The 27,470-nt window shown below is 37.5% G+C and overlaps 2 protein-coding genes across 2 annotated transcripts; one reads left to right on the forward strand and one right to left on the reverse strand.

Annotated features, from left to right (window-relative positions):
* Nucleotides 1-1,149: 1,149 nt before the first annotated feature.
* On the reverse strand, nucleotides 1,150-11,823 carry LOC139727472 (uncharacterized). The gene is made up of 3 exons (XM_071638445.1): nucleotides 11,591-11,823; nucleotides 3,552-4,217; nucleotides 1,150-1,516 (listed from the first exon to the last, which is right to left on the reverse strand). Exons 1-3 carry the CDS (start codon nucleotides 11,821-11,823, stop codon nucleotides 1,309-1,311), a joined length of 1,107 nt encoding a protein of 368 aa, XP_071494546.1. The 3' UTR covers nucleotides 1,150-1,308.
* Nucleotides 11,824-15,914: 4,091 nt separating this feature from the next.
* LOC139727450 (geranylgeranyl pyrophosphate synthase-like) lies at nucleotides 15,915-22,330 on the forward strand. Its single transcript, XM_071638404.1, has 8 exons — nucleotides 15,915-15,977; nucleotides 17,176-17,261; nucleotides 17,644-17,807; nucleotides 18,659-18,760; nucleotides 19,484-19,544; nucleotides 19,849-20,095; nucleotides 21,056-21,105; nucleotides 22,133-22,330. The coding sequence occupies exons 1-8, from the start codon at nucleotides 15,915-15,917 to the stop codon at nucleotides 22,224-22,226; spliced, it is 867 nt and encodes a 288-aa protein (XP_071494505.1). The 3' UTR covers nucleotides 22,227-22,330.
* The last annotated feature ends 5,140 nt before the right edge of the window (nucleotides 22,331-27,470 follow it).

Here is a 27,470-nt window from a genome sequence, read left to right on the forward strand (position 1 = left end):
CACTGTTACGTCATGTATAAACTCTTGTTGAGGCTTCTCTGCAAAAGGGACACTGCTGGATTGCAAAAATGTTGTCTCCTACCACTGGATATGCAATGCTGTTCAAAACACTGATCAAATAGAGATTCAGAGTGGACATCAATGTATGCCTACAGGCAACTCCCGTTGTACAGAAGTCCTTGGGACCAGCAGGTTTATTTCATTATGTTAAAAATTTCATTATAACCAAAGGGAATTTTGCACTGTAGGTTTGATGATAACTTTGGGACCTAGATTATCAAAATTTCATTACAATCATGTTTGTTGTAACAGGAGTGCCCTGTACAACTGTAGTAAAGCATGGCTACCCAAGGCAAGTGTCAGAAAACTGTTGAAAGTTACTAAAATGATGAAAATAAAGAGAAAATCAGTGACAATTCCTAAAGCTACAGTACATCTAAAAGAAAACTTGCATGGTGTCCACAGAGCTGTGATATCTGGGGAAACATATTGGAATTCTGACTCTTGCTGGAACTAGAAATATTCTTTCTAACTCTCCTGCTAAATATAGGAATTCTGATAGGCATGATTTTATCCTCCATGTAGCAATCAAAGCATTGGATTAGTAGTTTGCCTGTATATACTGCTTACTGGGGATTTTTTTGTTATTTCCCACATGATCAGGAATTTGATGCGAAGTCGTTAACCCAGTTAATCTTGGGAGTGTGACAAGTGTCTCTCGTTTCTGTAGATAAACCTGCATAATTTACAGGATGTGGGCTTGGTGAGGACATACTCATATTTCTCCATGGATTACCACCAAAAAAATCCAAAAAAAAACTTACATCAATATGTTCAGCGAAAGGGTGAACAAGATAGTATTTGCTACATTTTTTGGTATTTTTGTTTCTTCATGGGAGTTCTCGCACAGCGTATTTCAGGGACTCCTATTCTATTTTCAGATCAGAATTTGAGGTTTGGGTTGCTTTTTTTTTTTCAAAGTGAATAAATGTTCGCTTGAATTTGTCTGTCGTGGAATAAACAAGACACACGCATGCTGATTTATTTGCAACTAATAAACTCTAAAAGATGTTTGGGGTACACTAGACATATATGAGTATGTGAGGAATACAAGAATGGTGGCGGTAGTGGGGAGGGGGTTGTTCAGTAAAGAGAAAATTTGTTCGCTACACAAGCCTTGTCATCATACTCAGCTGCAATCAGCTACAACACTGGCACCATCAATCAAGCATCTGTCATGTTTGGGTCCAGGAGTCCACACTCTAGCCACACAAAGCTCTTTGCAAATATGTCCTTGGAGGGCCTTCATCAAAACACAAAGTTTGGAGGGATATTCCTGGTCCTCGCAAACTCCCTGGCCCTCAGGTGGCGCTCTAACTTGGCGAGGTCCGTCTCCCCATGCAGCACGATGTCTAGTTGGACGCCGCGGGTTCGGAAGCGGGCGAGACTCCGCTCGGTGATGTAACGGCAGTCCTTCACTTTCAGCGTCTTCAGTTTGGTCATGTCCCACAGTTTGCTGGAACAGGAAAGGTAGATTCAGACTATAATATGCCAAACTACCAAATGACTGTGTGGTTCAGTTTTACTAGGGTCAGTTTCTATTGTGTCCACTTGCAGCTGTGTGAGACCATGAGACCCCCTGCTACAAACCCATTTCCATGTACCCATCTCTTATTTGACGTATAAATTATACAATGTATATATCACATCATGTTGGTCTTACTTGCCTTGAAAATCTGATGGATTTGGCTGAGGCTAAAGTGTAGTGCCATAAATGACTAAATGGAATGATAAATGAAGAGTGATAAAGGCTAAATAAAACCAATGATTTTTTTTTTCAATCATTAATTGAGGAAGGCTCATTTTGCCCTTACATAAATCTTGTTACTATGATATTCAAATAAAATGGAGCCATGTTACTCCTGAATAAGAAAGCAAGGAGCAAATCTGTGTACAGAAAAGTGGGTAAATTTAGAAATGATGCTGCACAAGACCATGTCACATTCCATGGGAAAAAGATTGAAGAACTTCATAACTGTAGCCACAGACATTTCATTTTCACTTACCAGGTAGATATTAATGAACTTTTAATACTTCATTCCTGATTCTTAAAACTCAGTCTTTTCCAAAGTCTGTTATCTAGATGACATCTCCAACATGTTATTTTTTAATTCACAAAAGTCTGTGCTTAGTTCCACCAGACAACCCCTGTGTATAACATTACATTTTTGTTTGTATCTTTTAAATAGACCTATAAAAAGAAAATTATTTAAGGTCAATTTTCGTGATTGGTATGAAGGACCCATTTCATACTAAAATATTTTGATCCAAGTAGTCTTTTTTATAATACATGCATACCTGGAAGGAAAACCTCAAAAAAGATATTGTAAACATTCAAACAAGCCAATTTTCAAAGTCTTCCCATACTTTTAGCAGTGTCGTTTGAATTCCATGCTAAAAGCTGCTCTGAATATAAATTCATACATGCGCATTTAAAAGTACATCTACACATCTAGCCCTACCATATCCCATAATGATAAAATAATGTACAATTATTTTGTGTTTTGACTCTTGTACCCGTCAAAGGAGATGGGTACAAGCCAAGTTATAATGGCTGACTACCTCCATTACAATCACCAGATTTGTGTCAATGAAGCTTTAAGACGTAATGCACATATGCCTCACTTTCACTTCCATGCCACCTGTCACAAATCCTGGACTCGTTAGTTAAAAGTATTACTGATGTGTCATCAAAGTCACTGAATTGCCCCCCCCCCCCCCCCCCATTTCTCTCTCAGTCTCTACCGTTAAAATCCATCTGTCTGACCCATAAGCTCAGCTGAATCTAACCTCTTGTTTCAGGAAGTAACACACAAGTCATTACATTGTCTGCAAACAGACATCTATGTGACTCTATGAAGAAGGAAGGACTTACAGCTAAACACAGTTCTCAGAAGGGCTCAAAAAATCCATTTTCCACCATTTGGAATCTGCTTGCAATATATAGTTCAACCTAAAAATCTGGCTAGCTGATGTGATTTGCAAGGATAAAGAGTTGTTTTGGAGTATATTGAGATCAAAAGTGTAAAATAATTTTGATCATAGTACACAGGTTTTTTTCCTGACAGGCCCTCCCCATTCAGCAGTGGGTTCGTAGAAGGTTAATAGTGCCATGTGATGATCGAATCGTGCCCGAGTAGTAGTACTGAATCGCTTGCAAGTTGCTGTATATGGTTCACTCTCATCTTGCATAATGGATACTGCTATGACCAAATATCAAATGCTACGAGACAGCAACACTTCTGGTGTACCTTTTTGGGGTAATATTTTACACTTTCATTGTTGCCTTTAATACTGAAATTGTGTTATTACAGCATAACCATCTCTTTCTCTCTACGAACAAACATTTAGAGAAATTCTAATTCATTAAAATGGTTATGCTTGTTAACATTTACACAAAAGTATGTCTCAAGCACTTACAGTAAGCAAGAGAATACAAGTTGGTACAGGTGCAGATACAAAAAAAAAGGGGTGGGGGAGACAATTCTTACCATAGAACTTCATCTGTGATTCTCCAGCAGCCTTGAATATCAAGATACTCTATATTGGGACAGAAGCAACATATCAGGTTCACCAGATTGCCTGTGATGCCGTACAGCCGCGCCACCGACAGCCACGTGAGGTTGCGATTTAGTTGCAACACCATGTTCATGGTGTCATCGTCCATGTTCCAGCACCCCGTCAGGTCAAGTTGCTCCAACTGTTCACAGTTCATTGCGATTCCCTCCACAGACGTGGAAGTGATCTGCTGGCATTCTGCCAGCATCAGACATCGAAGATCGCGACAGTTGACTGCGATGGTCCTTACGACCTCTGTGGACAGACTGGAGTTCTCGGAGATGTTGATCTTGCGCAGGTGGGGGTTATTTTCGATGACGGGGAGGATGAGATCGTCCTTGATCCATTTCTTGCAGCAGGGGACGTTCAGTGTGAGGAGGTTCCTTGCATCCAACGCCATGACCTGGAATGCCTCGGCTGTAAAACTAGGCCCAACTTGCGAGAGATCAATGTGGTGGGACTCCGCAAAGTGAATGGCCACGACATCCCGGAATCCGCGGGATACCAGACGAAGCCTGAAGAGGTCTGTTATGTCCAGGTGTGGCAGTATCCTAGCAACCAACACATCCTCCCACGGAAGAATGTCCAGGATCGTTAACCTGCAGATGAATCATAAGACAAATAAGCCATGTTCTTGAAATATAAAATGTGAATAAATTTCTCTTGAAATTTAATGCCCGCAGTTCACACATTTCCAGCATCAATAATGTTCAGAAGATGGTTAGAAATGTATACATTGTAGACTGATTGAAAAATCTTATAAATATTACTACTCTTTACTTGGTTAAAAGGAAAAAAGAAAGACATGCTTGATTGCTTTCTAGGCACCTTAAACAACATCACAAATGAATTCAACCATGAAAAGGAAATAGACATGTATGTGTTGTTTGTTTTTTTCTTGCTTTCAGCCACATTATAAGATGATCATCAGTAACAGAAATTTGCAATGAAAATTGTAAACATTCATTTCCAGTCATCTTCTTTTCTTTTTCATTTTAACCATAAAAATCTACATATTTCTGTATTTACACAGAAAAGTCCATTTTTAGGTTTTTACGGAGCAAGCATCTTTATTTTTTTTCCCTGCATGCATTGCTATAATGCTATGGACCATGAAACACTGCATTTGCATTGGACATCAATAAGGAGAGCCGGTATTTTATATGAGTATTCAAACTTTTCATTTTTTGATTTTACACTGACTTTAGATTTTACACTGACTTCAAGACCTATGCAAACAACAGATTTTTCACAAATTTAAAAGCCACTTGACTCACTTCCACAAGAGTACACATTGTGACCTTCCTAACATTGTACCTATTTAACCTCCCTCTCTCCTTTCTAAATGAAAATAGGAAGAGAGAATTATGAGTAAAAGAAGTTATAAGGGTTTTTGTTAATTACTTCATCCTTAGACCCATGGACCTAGACCTGCTGGAAGAAACATATTGTAGACATAATACAGAAACAAAAGTCTTTCACTCATCAAGCTTCCTGTGTATGATGTACAGTGACCTCTCACTACCAAATAAATGAATGAATGAATAACCAAACAAACAGAGAAATAAATACTTACATAATTACAGTGTAAATAAATGAAAGATTAAAAGATATTAATGAATAAGAACTGTTCCTATTGATCAATAAGCGAATCAGATGTTTTGACAAAACAATTGAAGTACAAATTGTGATATCACAGTGATCACAAATGTCAGCAGAAATTACGAAGAAGAATATCTAACATTATTCATAAATTAATATTCAAAGTATGTGTACATTCATCAATCCGAACAATTCAGCTTCAAAAGATCAGTTACGATACATATGGTGAACAATTAATTTCAGCAGAATATTAAAGAAGCATGATCGAGCGTGAATATGCCTTGATGAATGAGTGCAAAGCTTTCATCTGAGGAGAGCTGATTAAAAAAAATAAATAAATAAAATATATATATTTATATATATATATATATATATATATATATAATAATAATAATATGTTACATTATGATATTGGCATCATGATACACAGAATGCCATCCTCAAGTTTTACAATTCACACATACAATACCTTTTCTTCTTTGGCCTAACACAACCTCCAATCAAATGCTTCAAAACTTTTAACACATTCACCACCAGCATCGCCATGCCTGTCACTCAGTCTATCCTCTTTCCACAAAGTGACAATTGATGAATCCACAAGACAGCATCAAGTACAGTTCATATCTCGGAGAGAATTCTGTGTCAAAAAAGGGACTCCGTCATCTAAAAGACACTGTCATCTACAAGACACCGTCATCTAAAAGACACCGTAGAAAGTGGACAGTCTGCTCATTCTTTTCAGAGCTCGTCGCCGAAAGGAGTACAAGTATTTGCCGCTCTCAAAGTCACACACTCACAAGAGCTCGCCAAGGCCACAGTACATGAAAAAAAAAATCTTTCCTTTCTCTGGAGCACTTTTTGAGGTTTTAAGCCAATTAGCAAAACAAATTCCAGAGTGCAGATAGTTACGTGACACTAGCGAGGGGCCTAGACCGCTTGATCTCTGCGGCTGCACTCAGAATGAACCCTGGCAGATGACGCATCAACGCTCATTCCCCATTAATCACTGCTGTCAACGGACCCGGGCAAGCTAGTTCTCTCTACTTGATACACGTACATCCAACCATCCCCTCCCCCCCCCCCCACAACCCCAGCTTTATACTATAAGCAAGAAAGTATAATTTTCACTCTTCTTTGATTTTTTTTTTTGAGGGGGGGGGTATTTTCAGCCTAGTAATTAAAGCTTACAACAAGCAACATACCACACTACAAATTATGTCTTGATAGTTAACATTCAACCCTCTTACTGTATCTATATTTTTTTTCCACTTTGTGGTATTTGCAAAAGAAATATTAGATGAGATATGGTAATCCTATTTACAAATATTTTTATCAAGATATATACTAAAGTGTATGTTGTTGTTGTTTTTAACAGTTCATGACATAGAAAATTGTTCCAAAAAAAAGACAATAAACAGACAAATAAACACAAAATAGGGCATGCAGTCACTTGCAAGTAATCGGGAAAAAATAAAATAGATTTTATCAATCACTGACAGAATTCCCACTTTAATTTACTGTCAGCCATTACAATGTATCTCTTATTATCACCTCCCAGTAACTCTATAACTTTAAAGAACTTCCTTCCACTTTTTTTTTTTTTTTTGAGTCAAACGAATGGTGCAAGCCAGTGATTTATGGCCACATTCACAACCCACTAATACTGCAATGCACTCTCTGGGCTCTGCATGTCAGGAGGGTGAGGGACTAAGAATACTAATTCATAGTAAGTAGTTATTTCATGCATTAAATTAGTATCCCTCGCTGTCATTTGATAAGCTGCAACATTACAATGCAGTCTAATGACAAGCTGATCCACATCCTGATGGACTAGACTACACAAGCTTTTACTGTATGTCCATGCAAACTTCCATGAAAGAGAAGAATGACTTACAAGTTTGGAAATACAATGTACAATGTATTGATACAAACTGATTAATCATGACTGAAGTATATGATGACTGATAAATAAAATGTTTAGATCTATCCAATTGAAAGTTGCTTGTCATGATAAACCAATTGAATTGAGATAATATTGAAGTACAATTGTATTTACAGACATACAATACTCAAACTGAACAGTTGGTTTTGGGGTACTTTTGTTTATTCTCCTCATTAAATACAGTTTATCCAAATCACTTGTCCAAATGATGAGAAGCCTCAGAAAACAGGTCAAAGAGGTCGGTAAGATGTCAGCAAAAGTCAGAAGACACTAAATCTTCTATTGAGCGCGATACAGTGTAGGTGAAAACAGAATATTTAACACTAATCCCTTTTCCTACTGTAGACAAATGTTACTCACTTTCCTTCTCACGAGGCTTTATACAATTGTACACCACATTGTCGCATTTTGGTCAGTCCATGTCTAGAAATGGTATGTATAAACACAGTGTTCAATAGAATTTGAGAGCTGTTATTATCTTTTCTATAGTCAATTATCAGGCCATTCAGTTGAAAAACAAACATTTTTAATGAAAATCTATTATGCGACCTTCAAACGATAGTAGGGTCTACACATTTTATGTCAGTCCAACATTACATACATTATGCTAGCCCCAAAATTTTGTCATAAATTCTCCTAGATTGCTTACAGGCATCAAGCAACATGTGGGCAATCTCATTAATGTGTTCTAACAGAACATATTGTATTGGGGGTTATGCACACGGGAAACAGAAAACAACCTGATATCCCTGAAATGTACAAGGCCCTACTCTTTTACTGCATGGAAATATCCATTTATAACTTGTAAGAAGACCTGCAGAAAGTGAAACCTCTTCAACCACCCTGATGAAAATTCACTTCCAGGCACATTCCAATCTATCACATATTTCTCACAAGATGGCGCTATCACTCCATGATTCTTGTTGATGTCCTGGGTACTGCATGCTACAAGTTCTCAAAGTGGCTCAGTAGAATATGGGCAAGTCCAAGATAAGGTCCCCTCAGAAGGCAAAATTTCATCTTTGCTCAATATTGACATGTTTGGTATCATTTTGAAGCTGATGAGTTGAAGTTTTGATTTCCATGGAGGAAAAAAGGATATTATGTAAATTTATGCAAATTTCAAGGGCTTCATTTGCATAAATGTAAAACACAGCGTTACGTATGGGACATTTATAAAAATTCATATTTATTCAAAGGAAAGCAAATGATATTTAATTAATATGTGGACATAAGAAGTTCATCAAATAGTTTAACTTGGTATGAAAATTTAGGGATTATGCAAATGATTATGCAAATTAGCTCGTGTCCTATCATGAGATGTCCCATACGTAACAAAATGAGGTCATTTTTTTAGGTTTTTTCTGAAATTGCTAAGGTCATTTGAATGCCCTTTTGGAAAGTTCCAAAAGGGCATAAACATGGTTCTTCACACACTAAACGACTGGGGGACAAAGGGCATGCATACTCAGGTTGGTCATAAAAATATAAAAATATGATTGAATATGACTATGATGATGAATATTTGGGGAATATTGTTTCCTTGACAATCTGGATCAGTATTTGAGTAGTTTCAACTGATTTTACTTCAATAATTATGCAAAATACCCATAAACATGGTTCTCCACACACTAAATGAATGGGGGACAAAGTGTCCCATACGTAACTGTCCCATACGTAACACGTCATGTCTGTCTTAATTAGAACCTGTAATTAGAGCTTTTTGCCTAATGACATGAAACTTACCTGTGATAATCTTGAGTGTTGTGACTTTCATCACAGTGAGTTACAAGTTGTAGAATGAAATACTTTCAGAGAGTTTTGAGGTTGAAAAAAATGTTCAAAAAAACAAAATTTTTCTGGTCCCATACGTAACGGCACATATTTTCTCTTCTAGAATATAATTGTCAAGGTCATTTTTCTCAATCTTTAACATGATTATACTTCTCCTAGATATCAATCACCATGATAAAGTTCAATATGATCAAAGGCCATTAACACTATTTTTCAGGTCATAAAAGTCTCTGAATGTCCCATACGTAACGCGCGTGTTATCTTGGACTTGCCCATATTTTAGCAACTAATATCAAAGACTGCATAGCATGTCTAGATGTGAAACAGAAATTGAATCTCACATGCAATTTAACATTCAGAGTCTAATGAATTTAAACATACAGTCCCTGTTTCACTTCACCAGCATGCATACAGGCACTATGATACTTAACAGGTGTGTACAGTTCTGGTAGAGGTGAGGATTTAGTTTTTAATGTTTTGCGAGATATTCAGAAACCACTCTATGAGATGTCAAAGAGCATGCATTTCTAAGGGGTATCAAAAGTTTATTTGATGAAAATCAGTTTTGAAATGGCTGAGATATCCAAAAACAAGGTGAAACAATGAGATCCTAATAAAAGGCGTGGCCTGCCGCCTTTTATTACTACCGCTTTTTTGGATATATCTCAGCCATTTGGAAACCAAGTTTCATCAAATAAACATTCAATCCTTCTTAAAATTACGTGCTCTTTCATATTTCATAGGAGGTTTCTCATTATCTCACTTAGGAATGTTCAAAACATGAATCCCCACCTCAACCAGTACTGTACAGTCCCTTTAAAGGGATGGTATAGTTTTGGTTGAGATGGAGCTTCAGGTTTTCAACTTTTTTGTGAGAAGATGATTAACATCTTAGGAAATGTCAAAGGGCATACGATTCTAAGAGGAATTCAAAGTTTGCTTGATGAAAATTGGTTTCTGAAATGACCGAGATATCCAGAAACAAAGAGGTCTAAATAAAAGGTGGGACCCACTTTTTATTAGGACCCCTCTGTTTTATGTTGTTTTTTAATATGATCTCAGCCATTTCAAAACCGATTTTCATCAAACAAACTTTGAATACCTCTCAGAATTGTATAGACCAGATATTAAAATAATTAATCGGTGAAAATTTGAGTAAAGAAAATGGGATTCCATCAGGATTTGAACCCGAGACCTCCAGATTGATGTGCTTGGCACAAGCCAACAACATCACATGGTGTACAATGTCACACTGCAGTCTGTAACTGTTTCAGTTAATAACATTGTCATGTGAGCCAAGGAGAAATCCTGATCATGTGTCCCAAGATAATGTTGTCTTCCTTTCACATCATTTTAACAATAAATTGTTCGTCGACTTAATTAACGACCATTTAATAAGAACATCAATTATCATATTAACTTAGTCAGCTGTGTAGTATTACTCACAATATGGTTTCATTTCAGTTTTCTCTCTTTTGCTCTCTCTCCAGTCTCTACTAATATTCCTAGAAAGACTTAAGGCAACATGCTGTTGAACCCTATATGATAGTAACTGCTAAGTACTTTGATAATAGACAAAAACTTGAATTTCTTTCCTTTAACTACACACCAAAACAAACTTAATATTATAACAATTTGAAGTACGTAATAAAAAAGGGCATATAATAGTATAAATCAACTATTTCTTTGTTACTTTATTGTGTCATGTTTTCCAGTGAGAAAACCATGACACAAAATAGGACATGCTACATTGTATTTCTTTTTTTTAAACTACACACCAAAACAAACTCATTTCAATATCACAACACTTTTAAGTGATAAAAGAGGGCACAATATTAAATGAACTATTTTTTGTTACCTTTTGTGTCATGGTTTTTGTCATTGGAAAACACCCAGACACACATGTACATGTACAAACTTGTACACATTTTGCAAATGTAGTATGTCTATCACACAGTGTACCAGTTGTAAACACACAAACACATAAACACAGGCCATCTTTTTTCTTTTTTTTTAAAGAGAGAGATGGTATTTGCAGAGAACCCAACCCCAAGCACCTTCTGATCTGGAGATTCTCCCGCCCAAAACCCCTAGCAAACGGGAGACTCCAAGTTGATGTGTGCGAAGTGCGAAGTTCCTAGGGTTCTAGATGCTCTCTGGTGCTATCTAAGGCTTATTTTTTCAACATAAGATAGCAATAAGTAAGAAATCCTTTTCACCAGGAGACACAGAGCCAGGGCAGGAGAAATCAAATCTCAAGCGAGAGAACGGGAGATTTTGCAAAAATGAGTTTTTGGCGGGAAATCTCCCGTCGAAAATGGGAAAGTTGGAGACTCTGTATTTGCCATTCACCCTACCCCCCAAAAAAACAAACAAAAGCAAACAAAGAAACAAGGAAACAGGAAAAGGCAGAAAAGTCCAAAGAATTTTGAAATTTTGATTTTGATTTTAAAAAAAGAAAAAGAAAAAAAGAGGTCCTAGCATACGTTATGCAAACATCGTATTTCATGTCCATTAACTAATCCTGGCGAGATCACATACATGTGGAAGAAGCCTTGTGGACAATCAGATTCAGATTTTGTAATGCCTTGATTGCTTTAAATATGTTTACGATCTTGATGTGGATTTTCTTACCTCTCATCATCTGTCGATCCTTCATCTGCTTTGTCACCACTGGCGCCATCATCACCGACATCCTTTCGTTCTCTAGTACTGGTAGGAGGAGTGGTAGTTGGCAACATACCAACACCAGGACTGAACGTGCCAGCCATAAAGGAGAGATCTTCTTCTTTGAAACCAATGCCGACATCTTCCACTCCAGCGACAAGGAGATCCATCTCACCATCATCACTGAGTGCGCTTGCCATTTCCATCTTCCTTTCTTGTCACTTACATCTATCTGACAATTAACCCCGGGGTGCTCCTTGTATACAGTTCACGTTCGGGCTGGTCGCAGTTTAGTTATCCCGACAATATGACAATCCTGTGCATGGCAACAGACGACAATCACATGTAGTGATGTACAACGAACTTGCACATCAATTCTTGGCAAGCAAAAGCCAAGCACATGATATGATATCCATTGTCACATGGTGTCACACTGCAGTCCGTACTGTTTCTGCTATTAAATGACATTGTCACAGACACAGCCAAAGAGAAATCCTGATTGTGTGTGCCAAAATAAAGTTGCCTTCCGTTCAGATCATTTTATCAGCAATGTCAATACAGATGCTAGATCGTCGGCTGTATACATGTAGAAGAAAAAGACAGAAGATAAGAAACAGACAGTATACATATTGTAGCATTGGCCTGTGTTGGGTCAGGCCCAGGGGAATTCATTGATCAGTCCTGGATCCACGCTGCATGCACATGCTGCCCTGAAAAACAAAACAAAACAAAACAAATCAATAATACGCACAAGCAGAAGACGCCCTTCCCAAGTACTCGCTCCCTTGCAACAATCTACATGTGTATGTCAGCAACCCAACAAACAGGGTCATGAGTAGTCTTTGGCCTGAGCAAAAAAAAATAATGCATGCTAATAAATAATTACCTGTAGACATATATTTATGCTATGGGCATCATATTCATCATGTTCATAATCATATTATTCATTAGACGTCTACACAAAAAACAAATCTACTCTGTACAAACATGCTAATCTAATCAGCTTTCACAGTCACACACAATCTGTTTTTTTCACCTCAACGACAACGTTATTAAAGTGGACTTAATCATGGTAGCCTAGGGTCTGGGTAACCGCAGCAGCGACCCCATACGGACAAATACGTCTCGGTTACAGCGCACCGCAATGGGGTTACGGTCTGGGCAGTCTGAAACCTACCATACGAATTAACCGCAGCAGCGACCCCATACGGACAAATACGTACCGTAAAGTATGTTGCTATAGGGCCCCGCGACGGGGTTACATACGAATGTAAACTAACGTTACAGTGTATGTAACCTAACCCAACCAGGTATACAAAAATTGTACATATTATATTACCCTGTTGTTCAACCACCTACACGTCAAAACATCATGCATGCATTGAAGTCTGAGCTGGGAATGAATGCCGGAATGAATGGAGTGACCACCAATGGCACCAGCACCAGCAGACTCTGCTACTGCCAGTATCACTAGCTAGGTGCAGTTAACCGCACCAGCGACTGTCAGACTTGTGAATAGCACTACTCATGACCTGTACTTGGTGAATTATGTTACTACGCTGCATTCTTGTAATTGATACACAATGACAAATCATGCACCATCTTAGAAATAGACTGACAAGCATCAAGATCATTAATTAATGTAAAATTGATAGTTTATTTACGTGTATCCAGATTGACCTTCAGCATCCTTCTTGTTATTCGGCTTGAACGGGCTAGCTATGTGGTATAGAAATCTATGGAAAGCTAATTATACCAATAATTACCTTTTTATGTCTCATCCCATTATCTAGACTCTAAATATTCTTGTCATCCCATCTAACTGTCGGAACCTTATAAATATTTTTTTACCTTCTTTAGTATGTCTAAGAAGTATTACATCACGAAAAAGATATGCGAAAATAATTCTACGTATTATTTTGCATTATTCATTGGAAGTAAATAAACATGATGGAACTTTGCAGGCGCTCCATAGGCAAACTATATCACGTGAACGTAAGAAACAGAAGCCAAAGGAAAAGGAAGAAGCGGAGGCCTGAGCCAGCTGTACAGTGAGAGTAGTCTAATTAAAGGAGAGCGAGCAAGAGAAGAGAAGCTGTGACGTTGGTTCTCAGGACAATCTTTTTATCCGTATGTATGTCTCAAGCATTTTTTACTAAGAACATAAGTAATTGAGTTTCCAGATATTGGAGTATACGAGTATCTACTTGTAGCAGAAGAACTGCAGTCCCACATATTTCTGTTTATGCTTGGTTTGTTTGTGATATTACGACTCACGAGCTACGTAGTACGTTACGTTACACGTCGATTGATCGTTTTTAGCACGCACATCCCTTCTTGAATGTACTTCCTCGTTGCCGTTGGCTTCATAACTTTGACTCTGGATCTGGATCTGGATGAATACGCTGAAAAACTCTGGATAGAGTATCACTCAGCACTGTGGTGTGATGTGCAGCTAATCACAACGGAGGTGACGCTGGAGCGCTTCTTTGAATGTGTCAAATTTATGAATCTGCTTTATGTTACTCGGCAGATTATTCCAATCCTTCGCTGTTCTATGGAAGAAGGAGTTGGCGAGAGCGGTTGAGGAACCGTATAAAGTAGAGTAATTATCAGGATGATAACTTCGGGTTGTCATACCTCTCGGTGCTTGAGCGGGACTGATATAATCCTCGAGATTTAAATCGATATTAATATAATAATATAATTATATTAATCAATATTGCGGATTCTTCCCTCACATGGTTCACTAGTCACAGTACTGTCCTGTTATTCTGAGAAGGTTAGTTTGCGTTTGCTTGCATGTGAAATATCGATGATTTTACCATCAGTTTTAATGAGACAATTGTCAAAGGCAAAGCCCATTTTCACATTTTATCTTTTGGCAAAGAGTGCCTTATGTCCCCCCACTAGTTTGCAAAAAATGAATAGATTGCTTTTTTTTTTATACTGATAATGGACTAAATAAAGGTTATGCCATTTATGGGAAGACTTCCCATAACCTTTATTTAGTTTATTATTAGTAAGGGCGAATAGCTAACCGCTTAGTGGTTTGTTTATTTTGTGCAAGTTGGTTGGGGGTCACATAAGGAACTCTTTCCATTTTTGGTATGAACTTGTGACAGTCGACACAGCACAGCACATAACACACTTTGACTGAGTTTGAATTTGATTGTTTTGCTCAGTTTTATGTATGAAAATGATATGTTTTACTGTGACACCTACCCACACCTAGTAGTACAATGCAGGGGTTGCAATAAGGGGTTCCAAGTTTGATAAACTTTCATCCATCGTGCACTGAATTCATTGGATTTTTCTCTGTAATGAGCTCCATGCCCATGTTAACGACGCGTTCTATCATTCAGGCCAACACCAACATCACTTACGCATGCTGTAGACTACTATGGAGTGGGTTTTACATGGAGTGGGTTTTATGTGAAGAATAAACTGGCTACAAGTTAGTTAGCCAGGGGACTCCTTCCAAGTAACACGTGTGTGTTGCCCTAGTCTGCTGTTGGTGTGATGAGTGCTAGAGAGCTTAGCAAACCCGAGCCCTACAGTAACAATACATGTTACACTTTTCATCTTCAAAATCAAATTAGACAAATAGAACCTCAGCCATTGGCAAGAATATCTGAGTCAAGCTTATGTGTTTGTTTATGATTGTATGTTCTCTTTTAGACATTACAGACTCTGACCACCCAAAATGGCAGAATCACAGACTGAGTGTACAGGAAGTGCAACAGATACAGAGAGGGCAGCCACACAGGAAATGGTAAGCCATATCCTGATCAGTAGGGCGGAAATAACATTTTCTTCATAATTTTGATCTTATCATTTCCATCTATCTCTTTGTGTTTCTCATGCCTAAAAAAAAAAATGAAAAAAAAAATGTTCACATGGATAAATTTATACTCTTCTATCTGACTGAAAGATTTAAGAGCAGCACAGGAAATCAGTCAAAGCACTATGTGATATGATAGATGAATACAATACTTAATCAGTATTAGTACCATATGATACTTAGTCTTACTTTGTAATTCTTTATATTAAGTGTGCATAAAGCAAGAATTAAAGATGAGGGAAACAAATATTTCTCAAGTTTTATAAAGTTGTTCATTCCTAGATCTTAGTTTTAGTTGATGTTTGACTAGGCTCATCCTTGTCTTGTCAGCATGGTCATAATTGTACTTCTATATTAAAGAGATATGTAATCAGTAACTAGACTTGACAGTATTAAGTCTTAGTAGTAATCTTAACATTTCTCATGATTTTTCATTTTCAGATTCTCATGGAACCATACAACTACATAGCACAGATTCCTGGCAAACAAATTCGAACCAAACTGTCAAGGGTGAGGGACAGAACAGTTGGTCTGTAGACATTGTAACTACTGTACGCGCAAACATTTTTGTGGTACATTAATTTTTGCATATTTCACGCTACTTTTGGCTAGCGCGAATTCTACAAATGCGCAAAAATATCTTCACAATTTCATCTGCACATGTTGAATGGGTTGAATATTGCACAGCATGAATTCAAGAACCCACAAATATGTTTTTGAGCCGCTCAGTGCAAAAAATTAATTGCGGTAAAGTGTCAATGTTTACAGTATCATGCCTCGATCGATGTAAAGTGAATGGTGGAAGTTATGTAAATACCATTGAACAGCTCTCTTGCCATGCGCACTAGTACTGGGATTTTGAAACTGGTTACATTAAGTGCACTGAGCCATATACAGTGAGGACATCAGGTTTTATGCAGCTATGCCAAGTATCAGGTGTATTTGATAGAATTGGCAGAATATTTTCAGACTTCACAACTCATATGGACTTATGTATCTATTATCTTGTATAAATATGTCAACAGAGTAAAAAATAAAAGGTCATATTCACTGCCAGTGTGAGCTGATGGATTTCCGTACTTGTAAGACAGTTTGTTGCATTACTATTATGGCTGATATGAAACTTGTATGTAAGGACAGTTACATTGTCTCTTTTCAAAATATAGTATAGGGCATACATTGCCAATGTTAGCACTGGCAATGGTCACAAAGCCTGTAGCACAATGTGGTTTATATGACTTTTCAAGATGAAAAGATGTGCATTTGTGCTTCCCTATTTTTCTTTTTTTAACATAACCAGTCATTAAATGGGGGATGTTGTTTTTTTTTTTGAAAAACTGTTTTGTTGGAAAAACTGTTTTGTTGGACTCTGTCTAACAGATCCTTGGGATATGAATCTATAAGTTATGATCTGTGTTTTGCCCACCATTGTGACTAAAGTTGAATTTGGCATTATTAATGTTCTCATCCTTGATGTGTTGATGTTGTTCTCTACACCGTCTTACACAAATTATGTTATTTTCTTTTTTTATAGGTCGATGTGTTACAGTTCCAGTGTATTTGGCATATAGGAAATTGTAGGCTTGATTGCATTATTTTGCAATTGTCCAGAGATATGTGAGCAAGTTAGAAGTGTGATATTGTTCCATGATACTCTTGAATCTACACGTATTTTCACCCTACATAATTTGTTATTTTGCATTTTCAGGCTTTCAATTACTGGATGAATATTCCAGAAGAGAGGGTGACCAAGATAGGTGAAGTCATACAGATGCTACACAATGCAAGCTTATTGTGAGTACATGACAAATCACAAAATCTCTCCTGACAAGAAGTTTGAGTGTGTAAAGCTATTGTTCCATATTTCATCAACCCTTTATCGGAGAGATCAATGTATAATTTTGATGATCTAAAGATGTTAAATGCAGTATTATAGCAAATAGTTTAATGGGCATAGATTTTGTATGTTTTTGTTTAACTTTATTGTAGCAGTATGAAATGATTGCAAAGAAAATTAAAAGATGACTATTTAAGTTAGCTGCGTGACTTTTTTTATGTTCATGTTGTACTGTGTGAAATCTTAGAATGATGATTTATTTAATCTGAAAGAAGATCACTCAGTTTTACTTGTGCACTTTGTATGTAGCTGTTTCATTTGATTCTGTCTGACATACAGGATTGATGACATTGAAGACAACTCCAAGCTGAGAAGAGGAATACCTGTTGCCCACTGTATATATGGCATAGCACAAACCATCAACTCGGCAAACTACATGTACTTCCTTGGTCTCAAAGAAGTAATGAACTTTGACCACCCAGATGCCATGAAAATATTCACAGGTAAAGAGGACTTTGAAACTCTGTGCAGGAAGCTTACAAAAGTTGATTATATATCGTAACAGAAAAGAGTTAGTCAGTGTCAGAGGAATTCAATTTGTGCCAGATTGTGATTTTTTTTCTTTCTTTTAAAGCCCTTCTTTGCAAAAGGAAGTATGAGAGTTTTTGTGGAATGCCCCCTTACCCATAATCTATGTTTACAATGCTTGATGACCTATATTGTGTTTAATTTCATATGAAGGCATATTCATTTTGCTTGGGCAAGTTAAAATGTCTTGTTATACAAATGTAGTTGTTATTCAGAGATTTTGCTTGTTATATGATGATGATGATGATGATGATGATGATGATGATGATGATGATAATGATGATGATGATGATGATGATGATGATGATTGGAAGGTCTTGTCACTATTTCTGTTAAGCGTTTGAGCTCATTTTCAGTACAAAGACCCTCTTAGAGTAATTTGTTTTCTTCTATGTTCCTCAGTAATTCTGGTATTTGATCTTTCTATTATGAAATATTTGTTGTTAGCAATGGCATCAGTATTGTTCATGACCCCACCCCCTTTCCTCTTCTGTTTTTTGATAAGAGAATCATGTATTTGTAATTATCTGTTGATGGAATTTCATGGATAGGGTCTGTCATATTCACACATGTACTTGCCTATAGCAAACAAGCCTTTTTGTTGTTCAAGAAAAGCATAATGGCTATTGTCCATCAAATGTAAGAGTCAGTTGCTAATTTGACAGCCTTCAGCTTTGAACACATTCAAATGAAAACAACAACAAAACATAAAACACCTATTACTAATCATGTTTTGTTTGTTTTGTTTTCTGTATCCTGTACCCAGAACAACTAGTACTATTACACCAAGGACAGGGTATGGACATTTACTGGAGAGATTCTTATACTTGCCCCACAGAGGAAGAGTACAGGGAAATGGTCATCAAAAGTGAGTATATGTATATGTTTCTTCCCCATTTCTCTCTCCTTCATGGCAAGAGTGGCTGCTTTCATTTTCCCCACTCTCTCTCCTAAATTCCACCATATTGTGCTGTGGAGATTGCTTTTGGTGATACAACAGCAAATTGTATGTGTTGTGTTTCTGTTGTGTGTGTGTGTATGTGTGTTTTTGTGTTGTTGTTGTTGTTGTTGTTGTTGTTGTTGTTGTTGTTGTTGTTGTTGTTGTTGTTGTTGTTGTTGTTGTTGTTGTTGTTGTTGTGGTGGTCAATTCACAACACAGAATAACTATGTCAAGTGGTTGTGATACTTAATTCCCTATGTGTGAAGCAAACATGTGACCATAGACTGCTACCATGTTACTTTCAGTTTTGATGCACCAATAGCATTGCCCAGCCCTGCATACCAATTTTGTCATATGAACTCCATATAAAATGGGAATGTTAAATACAAAGGTGGCATATTCCCAAAAGGTCGGATATCCTTTAGCAGTCAGGAAAACTCTATGATGACTGAATGCTTCCTTATCCAAAGTGAAAGTGAAAGTTGAAAAACCATCTGAATGAAAAGACCAGTAACATGATTGGTGATAGTTTGTCTATAGTGCATAACTTTTTTGTTGCTCTTGGTTTTGGTACTTTTCTCAGTCAGTTTGGAGCCCCCTTTATTCTTGTTTACTTGTCATGTTCATGTTTTCTTTTTCTTTTTCTACCAGAAACTGGGGGTCTGTTTGGCTTGGCTGTGAGACTTATGCAACTCTTCAGTGCTAACAAGAGGTAACAGTGACAACCCTTGTGTTTGAGTCAACACTCACACTTGACAACACTTATGTTTGATTCAAGGTAGGACCCATCTTTTAATAGGAGTACTTTGTTTTACCTTGTTTTTGGTAATCTCGGTCATTTCAAAACAGATTTTCATCATATAAACTTTGAATTCCTCTTAGAAGTGTACACTTTTTAACTTTTCCTAAAGTCGTTTCTAAGTATCTCGCAAAAAGTTAAAAGCTAAATTCTCACCTCAACCAATACTATACCATCTCTTTAACTCTCACATGCGCTCTGTGTATCCATATCCCAGTGACTTCAAGCCCCTGAGCGACATACTCGGCCTGTACTTCCAGATCCGAGACGACTACGCCAACCTCTGCTCCAAACAATACACAGAGAACAAGAGCTACTGCGAGGACCTGACAGAGGGCAAGTTCTCCTTTCCCATCATCCACGGCATCCGCAGCCAGCCGGGCAACACCCAGCTGATGAGCGTCCTGCGACAGAGGACGGAGAACATGGACGTCAAGAAGTACTGTGTCGATCTACTGGAAAAGGTGTGTCTCTAATCAGCTACATCTGACAGGCTTCTGCCTCCTCCCCACACCCACTTCACCCCTCCCACCCCATCCCCTCATACCTATCACCTCCCTCTCTTTTGCCCCCTCCCTGCCCCATCTACTCACCAAAAGTTTTGTTTGTCAGTATGAAGTGAAACCATACATCATGCCAGCTATTCATGACAGATATCAGAGTTCACTTTTAGCTTTTTTTTCTTTGTTGATGTTAAATTTATGAGACCACAGAACCTTTCAGGAAGCACAGTGTTGGCTGAAAAAGTTATATTTTCTGCATTTTGTGCATGATTCAAATTGCACAGTGCCTGTGCATTTTTGTGGGGGGGGGGGGGGGATTCACTCAATCATTCCTTTTTCCTTGAATACTTTTCCTTGTCACTATAAGGTGCTTGTATAATACTGTAAAAACTTAGTAACTGTGTATAAAATTCTATGTTTGAAATGCCCAGGAATTTATTGAACAGAAGACATCAATGTGTTATTTCAAAAATATTTGTACAGTTGTGAGAGGCATGTTTGAAATAGACACCCAGGAGATAAATTCTACTTGTAATTACTCACCCATAGTCTTTAAGAAAAGTTTGAATATTTTGAATTGTTTGCTTAGATCTGATTTAAATGCAAACAGTGCCTTTGTCTTTACTGTCAGTATTGTAGAATTCTGTTTATGAGGTGAATTCAACAAATTTTATGGCTATAGGTCACATTGCAGGAGAGATGTACAAGGAGTTGTGCTATAATGCCTCAGAATTGTTGAATTTTCCCCTGCCCATTTTTTTTTATTGGGGGGGGGGGGTGTGAACAAACTTAGAGGTACTTGTATAATTCTTTGCTGAGTCCCACTGACCAAGATTGAAATTTTGATAAATTTTGGATATGGTGTAAAGTTATTTTGCAGGAAAGAGGAATGATTCCCAATAGTATGGCTTCTTTTTGCAGTTTGGATCCTTTGAGTACACCAGGACAGTCCTCTTTGACCTTGAGAAGAAGTGAGTGTACCTTTGATGTTACTTTTTACCTTCAAATTCTACCATTATTTTGTTTTTAACTTTATCCTGTCATACTGTGGCAGGAGGAAGTTAGTGACCAATCATCCAAATCTGAATAATTGGTGCTTTTATACTGGACTTGAAATGCTGTACGTGGATACTACAAGGCACATGTTCTATGGAGAGATATCTATGCAAAGATTTTACACTGGTGTCAATGTGAATGACAGATACATCTTGCTCACTTCAGAAAGTGTCTGCAGAAAAACTGCAAAGCTCAGCTAAGGTGTGTTTCACCAAGCCACAGCTAATATATTGTATGAAGCAAATTTCAATGGCAGACTCTCAAGTTGTCGGCTGAGAATGGTAAGGGCATTAAGGTTCCTCGAACACTATGGCTTTAGTGGCAATTTAATGCCCTTATCATTTCTCACCCAACGAAGTGATAGGCAGGCAAATGAAATAGTTTACAATGTTCTGAAATATGTAGGAGGAATGTCCATGGGTGAGAAGTGACTACAGAAGCAGCCTACTTGGCTGCATGTTTGATCTTCATTTTGTCTATTTCTTTCTAAAAATTCATACTGTGTGCCCCTGATATAAGGGCATTATCACAGTGAAAGTGAAGACTTACTATTTCTTATATGAAAAATGTGAAATGGCCTGCTATTCCATTCATATTGAATCATAAGACTGCTGTAGCTGTATAGTTGTAGTTTACTACACATGATCTTAGCCAAAAGGCCGAGAAACGATTACAGGTAATCACACTTGTGATGAGATCCAGTCAGACTCAAACCAGAAATGGAATATGTGTGTGTGCTGGTAAGTGCCATAGAACATAAACTTTCATGAAATCTTTTCAAACCAGAAACAGTGTACTCATAAAGTGCCACAAGATGCAAATTTCATGGCATCTTTTCAATTCAAAGCATGGAGAAGTGTGTGACCAACAATGCATCACAAGACCACGTCATACTGGTAGATCTAATGTTCTCTGTGTTTGTGTGGTTGTTTCCCTCCTCAGGGCTCGTGAACACATAGCCAGCCTCGGTGGGAACCCAATCCTGGAGGCCATGATGGATGAGCTAAGCAAGCTGGTGAAGGAGGGGGACCAGTGATTCAGCCCTCCAGTAACTTTAAAGGGAAAATCCATGCTTGTGGTAACTCTCTAGTGCCAACAAACACATTACATGACCCACTTTTCAAATGTCATTTGAATCCCCAAATCAAAACAGAATAGACACTTTGACTTCTTCTACAATTTTTTGTTATGCAAAGCAGTTTTGTCAATGTTGTGTTAATATCAATCCATTATAATATGTCACTTAAACATCATTTTCCATCACGGTGTAGATAAAAGCAGTTAATCGGGATAACTGCTTGAAGAAAACCTATTTAGAATATTCAATTGTAACAGAACTCTTAAAACTAAAGACATACAGTGCAGTGCATTCCATTATAACAAACACAGTTATAACAAAGAATTTCTTGCAACGAAATAAAAATTCATGTTCCAAAATTATCATCTATCTATACATTATTGTTTGACTATAATGACATTTCAATATAACAAAAGAAAACTGCCAGTCCCGAGGATTTTGTAAGAATGGGAGTCACCTGTACTGTAGTAATAACTACCTGTATGTGAGCACTTTAACACATACATACAGTGTATTTACAGATACATGTTAACAATGAGTAACAAGTGCAAACACTTTGCATAAGAATGTGGATTCCACTCCACTGACAAGATTTGATTTTGTAGATGCACATTGCTGTCAATCAATTAGTCCCTCAATCAATGTCACTTGGACTTATCACAATCTACCCTTCAGAAACTCCAAATGGTATGCAGAAGTGTTACCTTTATTTGTAAACTCTGCAACGTTATTACCACTGGCCATTGTCGAACAATGCTGGCAACTTTTCTTTTTTTCATAGTCTGCGTTGACTCTTAAAATTTTCTCTGAGGACTGAAGATTGTCATGACAGCTGTACAGTATTGGATTTTCCCTTTAAAAGAAAGCTCTTGCCGGAAAGACAAAATGTGCATTCCTTTTTTACATTATATGTCAACAAACCCTGTAGCAGTTATACCATGGTGCTCTCTGTCTACTGTACCTCTGTTTGATGTGCCAAAATGAGGCAGACGTGATGCATCCAGAAACCCTTTTCTTCTTCTGTGTTGACCTGGGGTTCTTTTTTATGCAATGTGCAATGTGCTCAGGTGATGAATATGCCCATACACAGAATCAAATATGATAACATGATGTTGAGCAGAAGGAAAAAAGTTACTGCCTAGATGTGACCGATTTGAGGTTTAACAGGGTGGCCACCTTTTTTTGATGTTTATGGTACCATGTATTTCCTTTTTTTTCTTATCCAGCAGTTGTAAGAATTATTGTTCACTTAAAATGTATTGCAGAGAGTAAGTGTTGCCATGTGGGATTGTTGAATAGCTCCCCTTCATGCCAAAGTTTGGTATAAGGATATTGTCATGCCAAGATAGTAAGAGCATTGGAAATGGTCATTTTTGTCCCCGCCGAACGAGTTCGAGCAGGGGACTATGAAACGGGCTCCGTACGTGTGTGTGTCCGTCCGTCCGTCCGTCCGTGTGTCCGTCCGTGTGTCCGTGTGTGCGTCCGTGTGTGATCAAAATCTTTAATTTGCTACTTCTCTGTCATTTATGAGCCAATTTTAATTCTGTTTGCTTTATATGATAGCACTACAAGGGAGCTTTGAAACTTCTACACAGAATTTCAGTCGTGACCTTTGACCTTGACCTTTGACCTATATTGTACATTTTGCTACAAAATGCTACTCCTTCGCCATTTCTAACCCGATTTCGATTCCGTTTGCTTTATATGATGGCACTAGGTGAGGGCTTCAAACTTCTACACAGAATTTTGACCTTTGCCTTCTTTGACCTTTGACCTTGATTTTTGACCTATATTGTACATTTTGCTACAAAATGCTACTCCTTCGCCATTTCTAACCCGATTTCGATTCCGTTTGCTTTATGTGATGGCACTAGGTGAGGGCTTCAAAACTTCTACACAGAATTTTGACCTTTGCCTTCTTTGACCTTTGACCTTGATTTTTTACCTATATTGTACATTTTGCTACAAAATGCTACTCCTTCGCCATTTCTAACCCGATTTCGATTCCGTTTGCTTTATGTGATGGCACTAGGTGAGGGCTTCAAAACTTCTACACAGAATTTTGACCTTTGCCTTCTTTGACCTTTGACCTTGATTTTTGACCTGTATTGTACATTGGCTACAAAATGCTACTCCTTCGCCATTTCTAACCCGATTTCGATTCCGTTTGCTTTATGTGATGGCACTAGGCGAGGGCTTCAAAACTTTACACAGAATTTTGACCTTTGCCTTCTTTGACCTTTGACCTTGATTTTTGACCTGTATTGTACATTGGCTATAAAATGCTACTCCTTCGCCATTTCTAACCCGATTTCGATTCTGTTTGCTTTATGTGATGGCACTAGGTGAGGGCTTCAAAACTTTTACACAGAATTTTGACCTTTGACATCTTTGACCTTTGACCTTGATTTTTTACCTATATTGCACATTTTGCTACAAAATGCTACTTCCGGCGGGGACATATATTACGCACCGCGTAATTTCTACTTTTCCTTGTTACGTATGTAATGGGGACAAGGGGATGAGGAACAAGGCAGATGAAATTGAGAGAGAAAGTGGGTGTGAATAGTGTTTCTGTGTTGGTTTGTTTGGGTTCTTTTTTTTGGGGGGGGGGTGGGGGGAGGTGGGGAGGAGAGACAGTTTGAACCAACATTGGACAGGTGCCAGGTGTCACATGGGGATAGAATTAGCAGAAAATTTGGTAGATGTGCCAAAGGAAGAATGTTGTACTCCTGAAACTTCACCTTTCAGAGGTACATAGCTGTACCCCTTTTTGAACCTTCCTGCCGACAGAACAAAAGGCACAGTCCACAGGACCACGGCACTTTCACATTCAGAGGATGAGTCAGCTCTCCCACCAGTTATGTTTTACATGGTAGACGTGTGTACCTGTGTCACGACTCACACAGGAAGGATTCCGTCAAATTTTGCATTTTTTTTTAAAATGTGTTTTTAAGAGAAAAACCTGTGATATGTACATTGTGCTTAGTGTGTGCTGAATGAGAGTGACAATATGATAGGTTTTCAGGACAAAATTCAGGTCTGTAAAAAAAATCTGACATGCTCTGAGGACATTATTATCCATCTCTGGTTTCATGTTGTAACTCTGCCTTTAACTGAAAATATTTATTTCTCACGTGGCATGAATGAAATATTGATCTTTCTGTGTTGAGCAAGTACTTATTTCGCTTCCACTTTTAATCATGAAATGTTGACAATTTTGATATGTTCCATATGTATACTTTTTTTTTGTACCATTAAAAAAAGATCATGAGCTGCTCATGCCATTAATGAAACTTGTTTATGGAGAGTATCTTTGTTGTCTTACCATGTATTCTGTCCCACTAAGGTAAAGGCCATATATCTTTTGTATATATATATATATGTATAGTGCGAGAGATTGCACTAGATATCATATGTGTGTATAGTGAAAGATATATATGTATATGATTTTGTTAATGTTATTGTGTTTTCTAATCTATTTGTATGAGTAGCAAAGTGCGCTTAGAAACGTCAGTATGAAGCGCCATATAAATGCAATTATTATTATTATTATTATTATTATTATTATTATTTTTATTATTATTATATATATATATATATATATTAAGAGTTTGTTTGCAAAAACCGATAAGTCCATATTTGCCATTTTTGCTTCTTTTGACCATAACTTCAGAAATGTACCTTTATATGTTGTGACCAATATATCATTTAAAAGGTATTATTTTGTACTTTATGACAGAGATCGTACTTCAAAATCTTCAAAAATGGACTTATCGGTTTTTGCAAACAAACTCTTCAATATATATATAGTATATATAGTTACCTGGATGTTAGGCAACGCAAACGTCTGCTTAGCAGACATTAAAGCTGAGGAAGACCACGGTCGAAAGCTTCACAACTCTGCCGGTTTCATGCGACATCTTCTGTTATCTACATTGTCTCAACTTTAATTTCACTTAAGATGACAGAGGCGTGCGGTAGGAATATCAGCATCATCACACTATATAGTATATATATATATATATATATATATATATACACTGTATATATATAGCTAGTAAAGAAACAAACTGGTAATGCATTTTTGGCCAATAAAGCATGAGTTTATTCCCATGCTTTATTGGCCAAAAAAAAAATGCATTACCAGTTTGTTTCTTCATTTCTTCATGGAGCCAATACGTGAAATCTCAACACGTTTGGATATATATATAGATATAGATATATAGCTTTGTATTGCTTTTTCTGGTCTCTGTTGTAACTGCTTACTGAATAATGATGTTGTCATCCCTACGTGGACAGAGAATTCCCTCTCCATCTTTCTATTGCTCTACTATTTTTACATTTGTACTGTTACAACAGCAACATGTTGGGAGATTTGTAAATGGAATCAACCAAAACTTGAAATAATTAATCATTTTCTAATTGAATGTCCGATTTTCTCCCACTTTCACTCGAGTGTCTTTCACTAACCTTTCTGCAAGTGGGGAGTGAATTGATAGAATTGACAGAGCTTCCCTTTAAGCAAAAATATAAAACAAAACAAAATAAAACACACAAAAAAAGATAAAAGATGGATACAGACTGACCCAGAGGACACAGGGGAAAACACACATGTATACAGAGATAGATTTATGGATATGTGTGTGTGTGTGTGTATATATATATTTATACAACACCTCAGAATGATGTCGAATTGTGATTGGCCAAGAACATGTCACATGACATTCAATAGTATACGAATAATTTATGAGTTGTGAGTGCATAGGGCACGAATATCGCACGAGGCGCGAGATAAGCCACTGGTCTATTCAACAAGGCGCGTATACTAGCGCCGCGTTGAATAGACCAGTGGCGAATCTCGCGCCGAGTGCGGTATTACGTGCCCCAATGCACGAACAAAATCATAAATTATTCGTTTTATACAACACCTTGTCCACAATCACAGTACTAAATTATGACTGCTAACTAAGGAAGGCCCAAAAATAAATGTAACAATTAGGCCGAGAATTGTAAACCACCCTGTGTACTGCTTTCAAACACTCGTCATGATTCGACCACACAGTCACAGGAATCACAAACTCCGCAGGGTCTATACCCATTCTACGCTAACGTTAGATCGAGTTTAGGCCTGACTGTTAAGTCTACCTGAGATGTCGGTAGATCTAGTAGTAGGTCTAGACTTTCTCTATTTCCGAAAAT

Source organism: Diadema antillarum, unplaced genomic scaffold, assembly GCF_040938485.1.
Source record: "Diadema antillarum isolate AM-2024a unplaced genomic scaffold, OU_Dant_1.0 seq00000131_RagTag, whole genome shotgun sequence".
In the NCBI taxonomy this organism is placed as follows: domain Eukaryota; kingdom Metazoa; phylum Echinodermata; class Echinoidea; order Diadematoida; family Diadematidae; genus Diadema; species Diadema antillarum.

Coding starts and splice junctions, on each gene's coding strand:
- LOC139727472 (XM_071638445.1), bottom strand. CDS start 11,823: ATGGCAAGCGCACTCAGTGATGATGGTGAGATGGATCTCCTTGTCGCT. Junction 4,218..11,590: donor GGATCGACAGATGATGAGAG/GTAAGAAAATCC, acceptor ATTCATCTGCAG/GTTAACGATCCTGGACATTC. Junction 1,517..3,551: donor ATCACAGATGAAGTTCTATG/GTAAGAATTGTC, acceptor TTCCTGTTCCAG/CAAACTGTGGGACATGACCA.
- LOC139727450 (XM_071638404.1), top strand. CDS start 15,915: ATGGAACCATACAACTACATAGCACAGATTCCTGGCAAACAAATTCGA. Junction 17,262..17,643: donor CTACACAATGCAAGCTTATT/GTGAGTACATGA, acceptor TCTGACATACAG/GATTGATGACATTGAAGACA. Junction 20,096..21,055: donor GTGTCGATCTACTGGAAAAG/GTGTGTCTCTAA, acceptor TTCTTTTTGCAG/TTTGGATCCTTTGAGTACAC.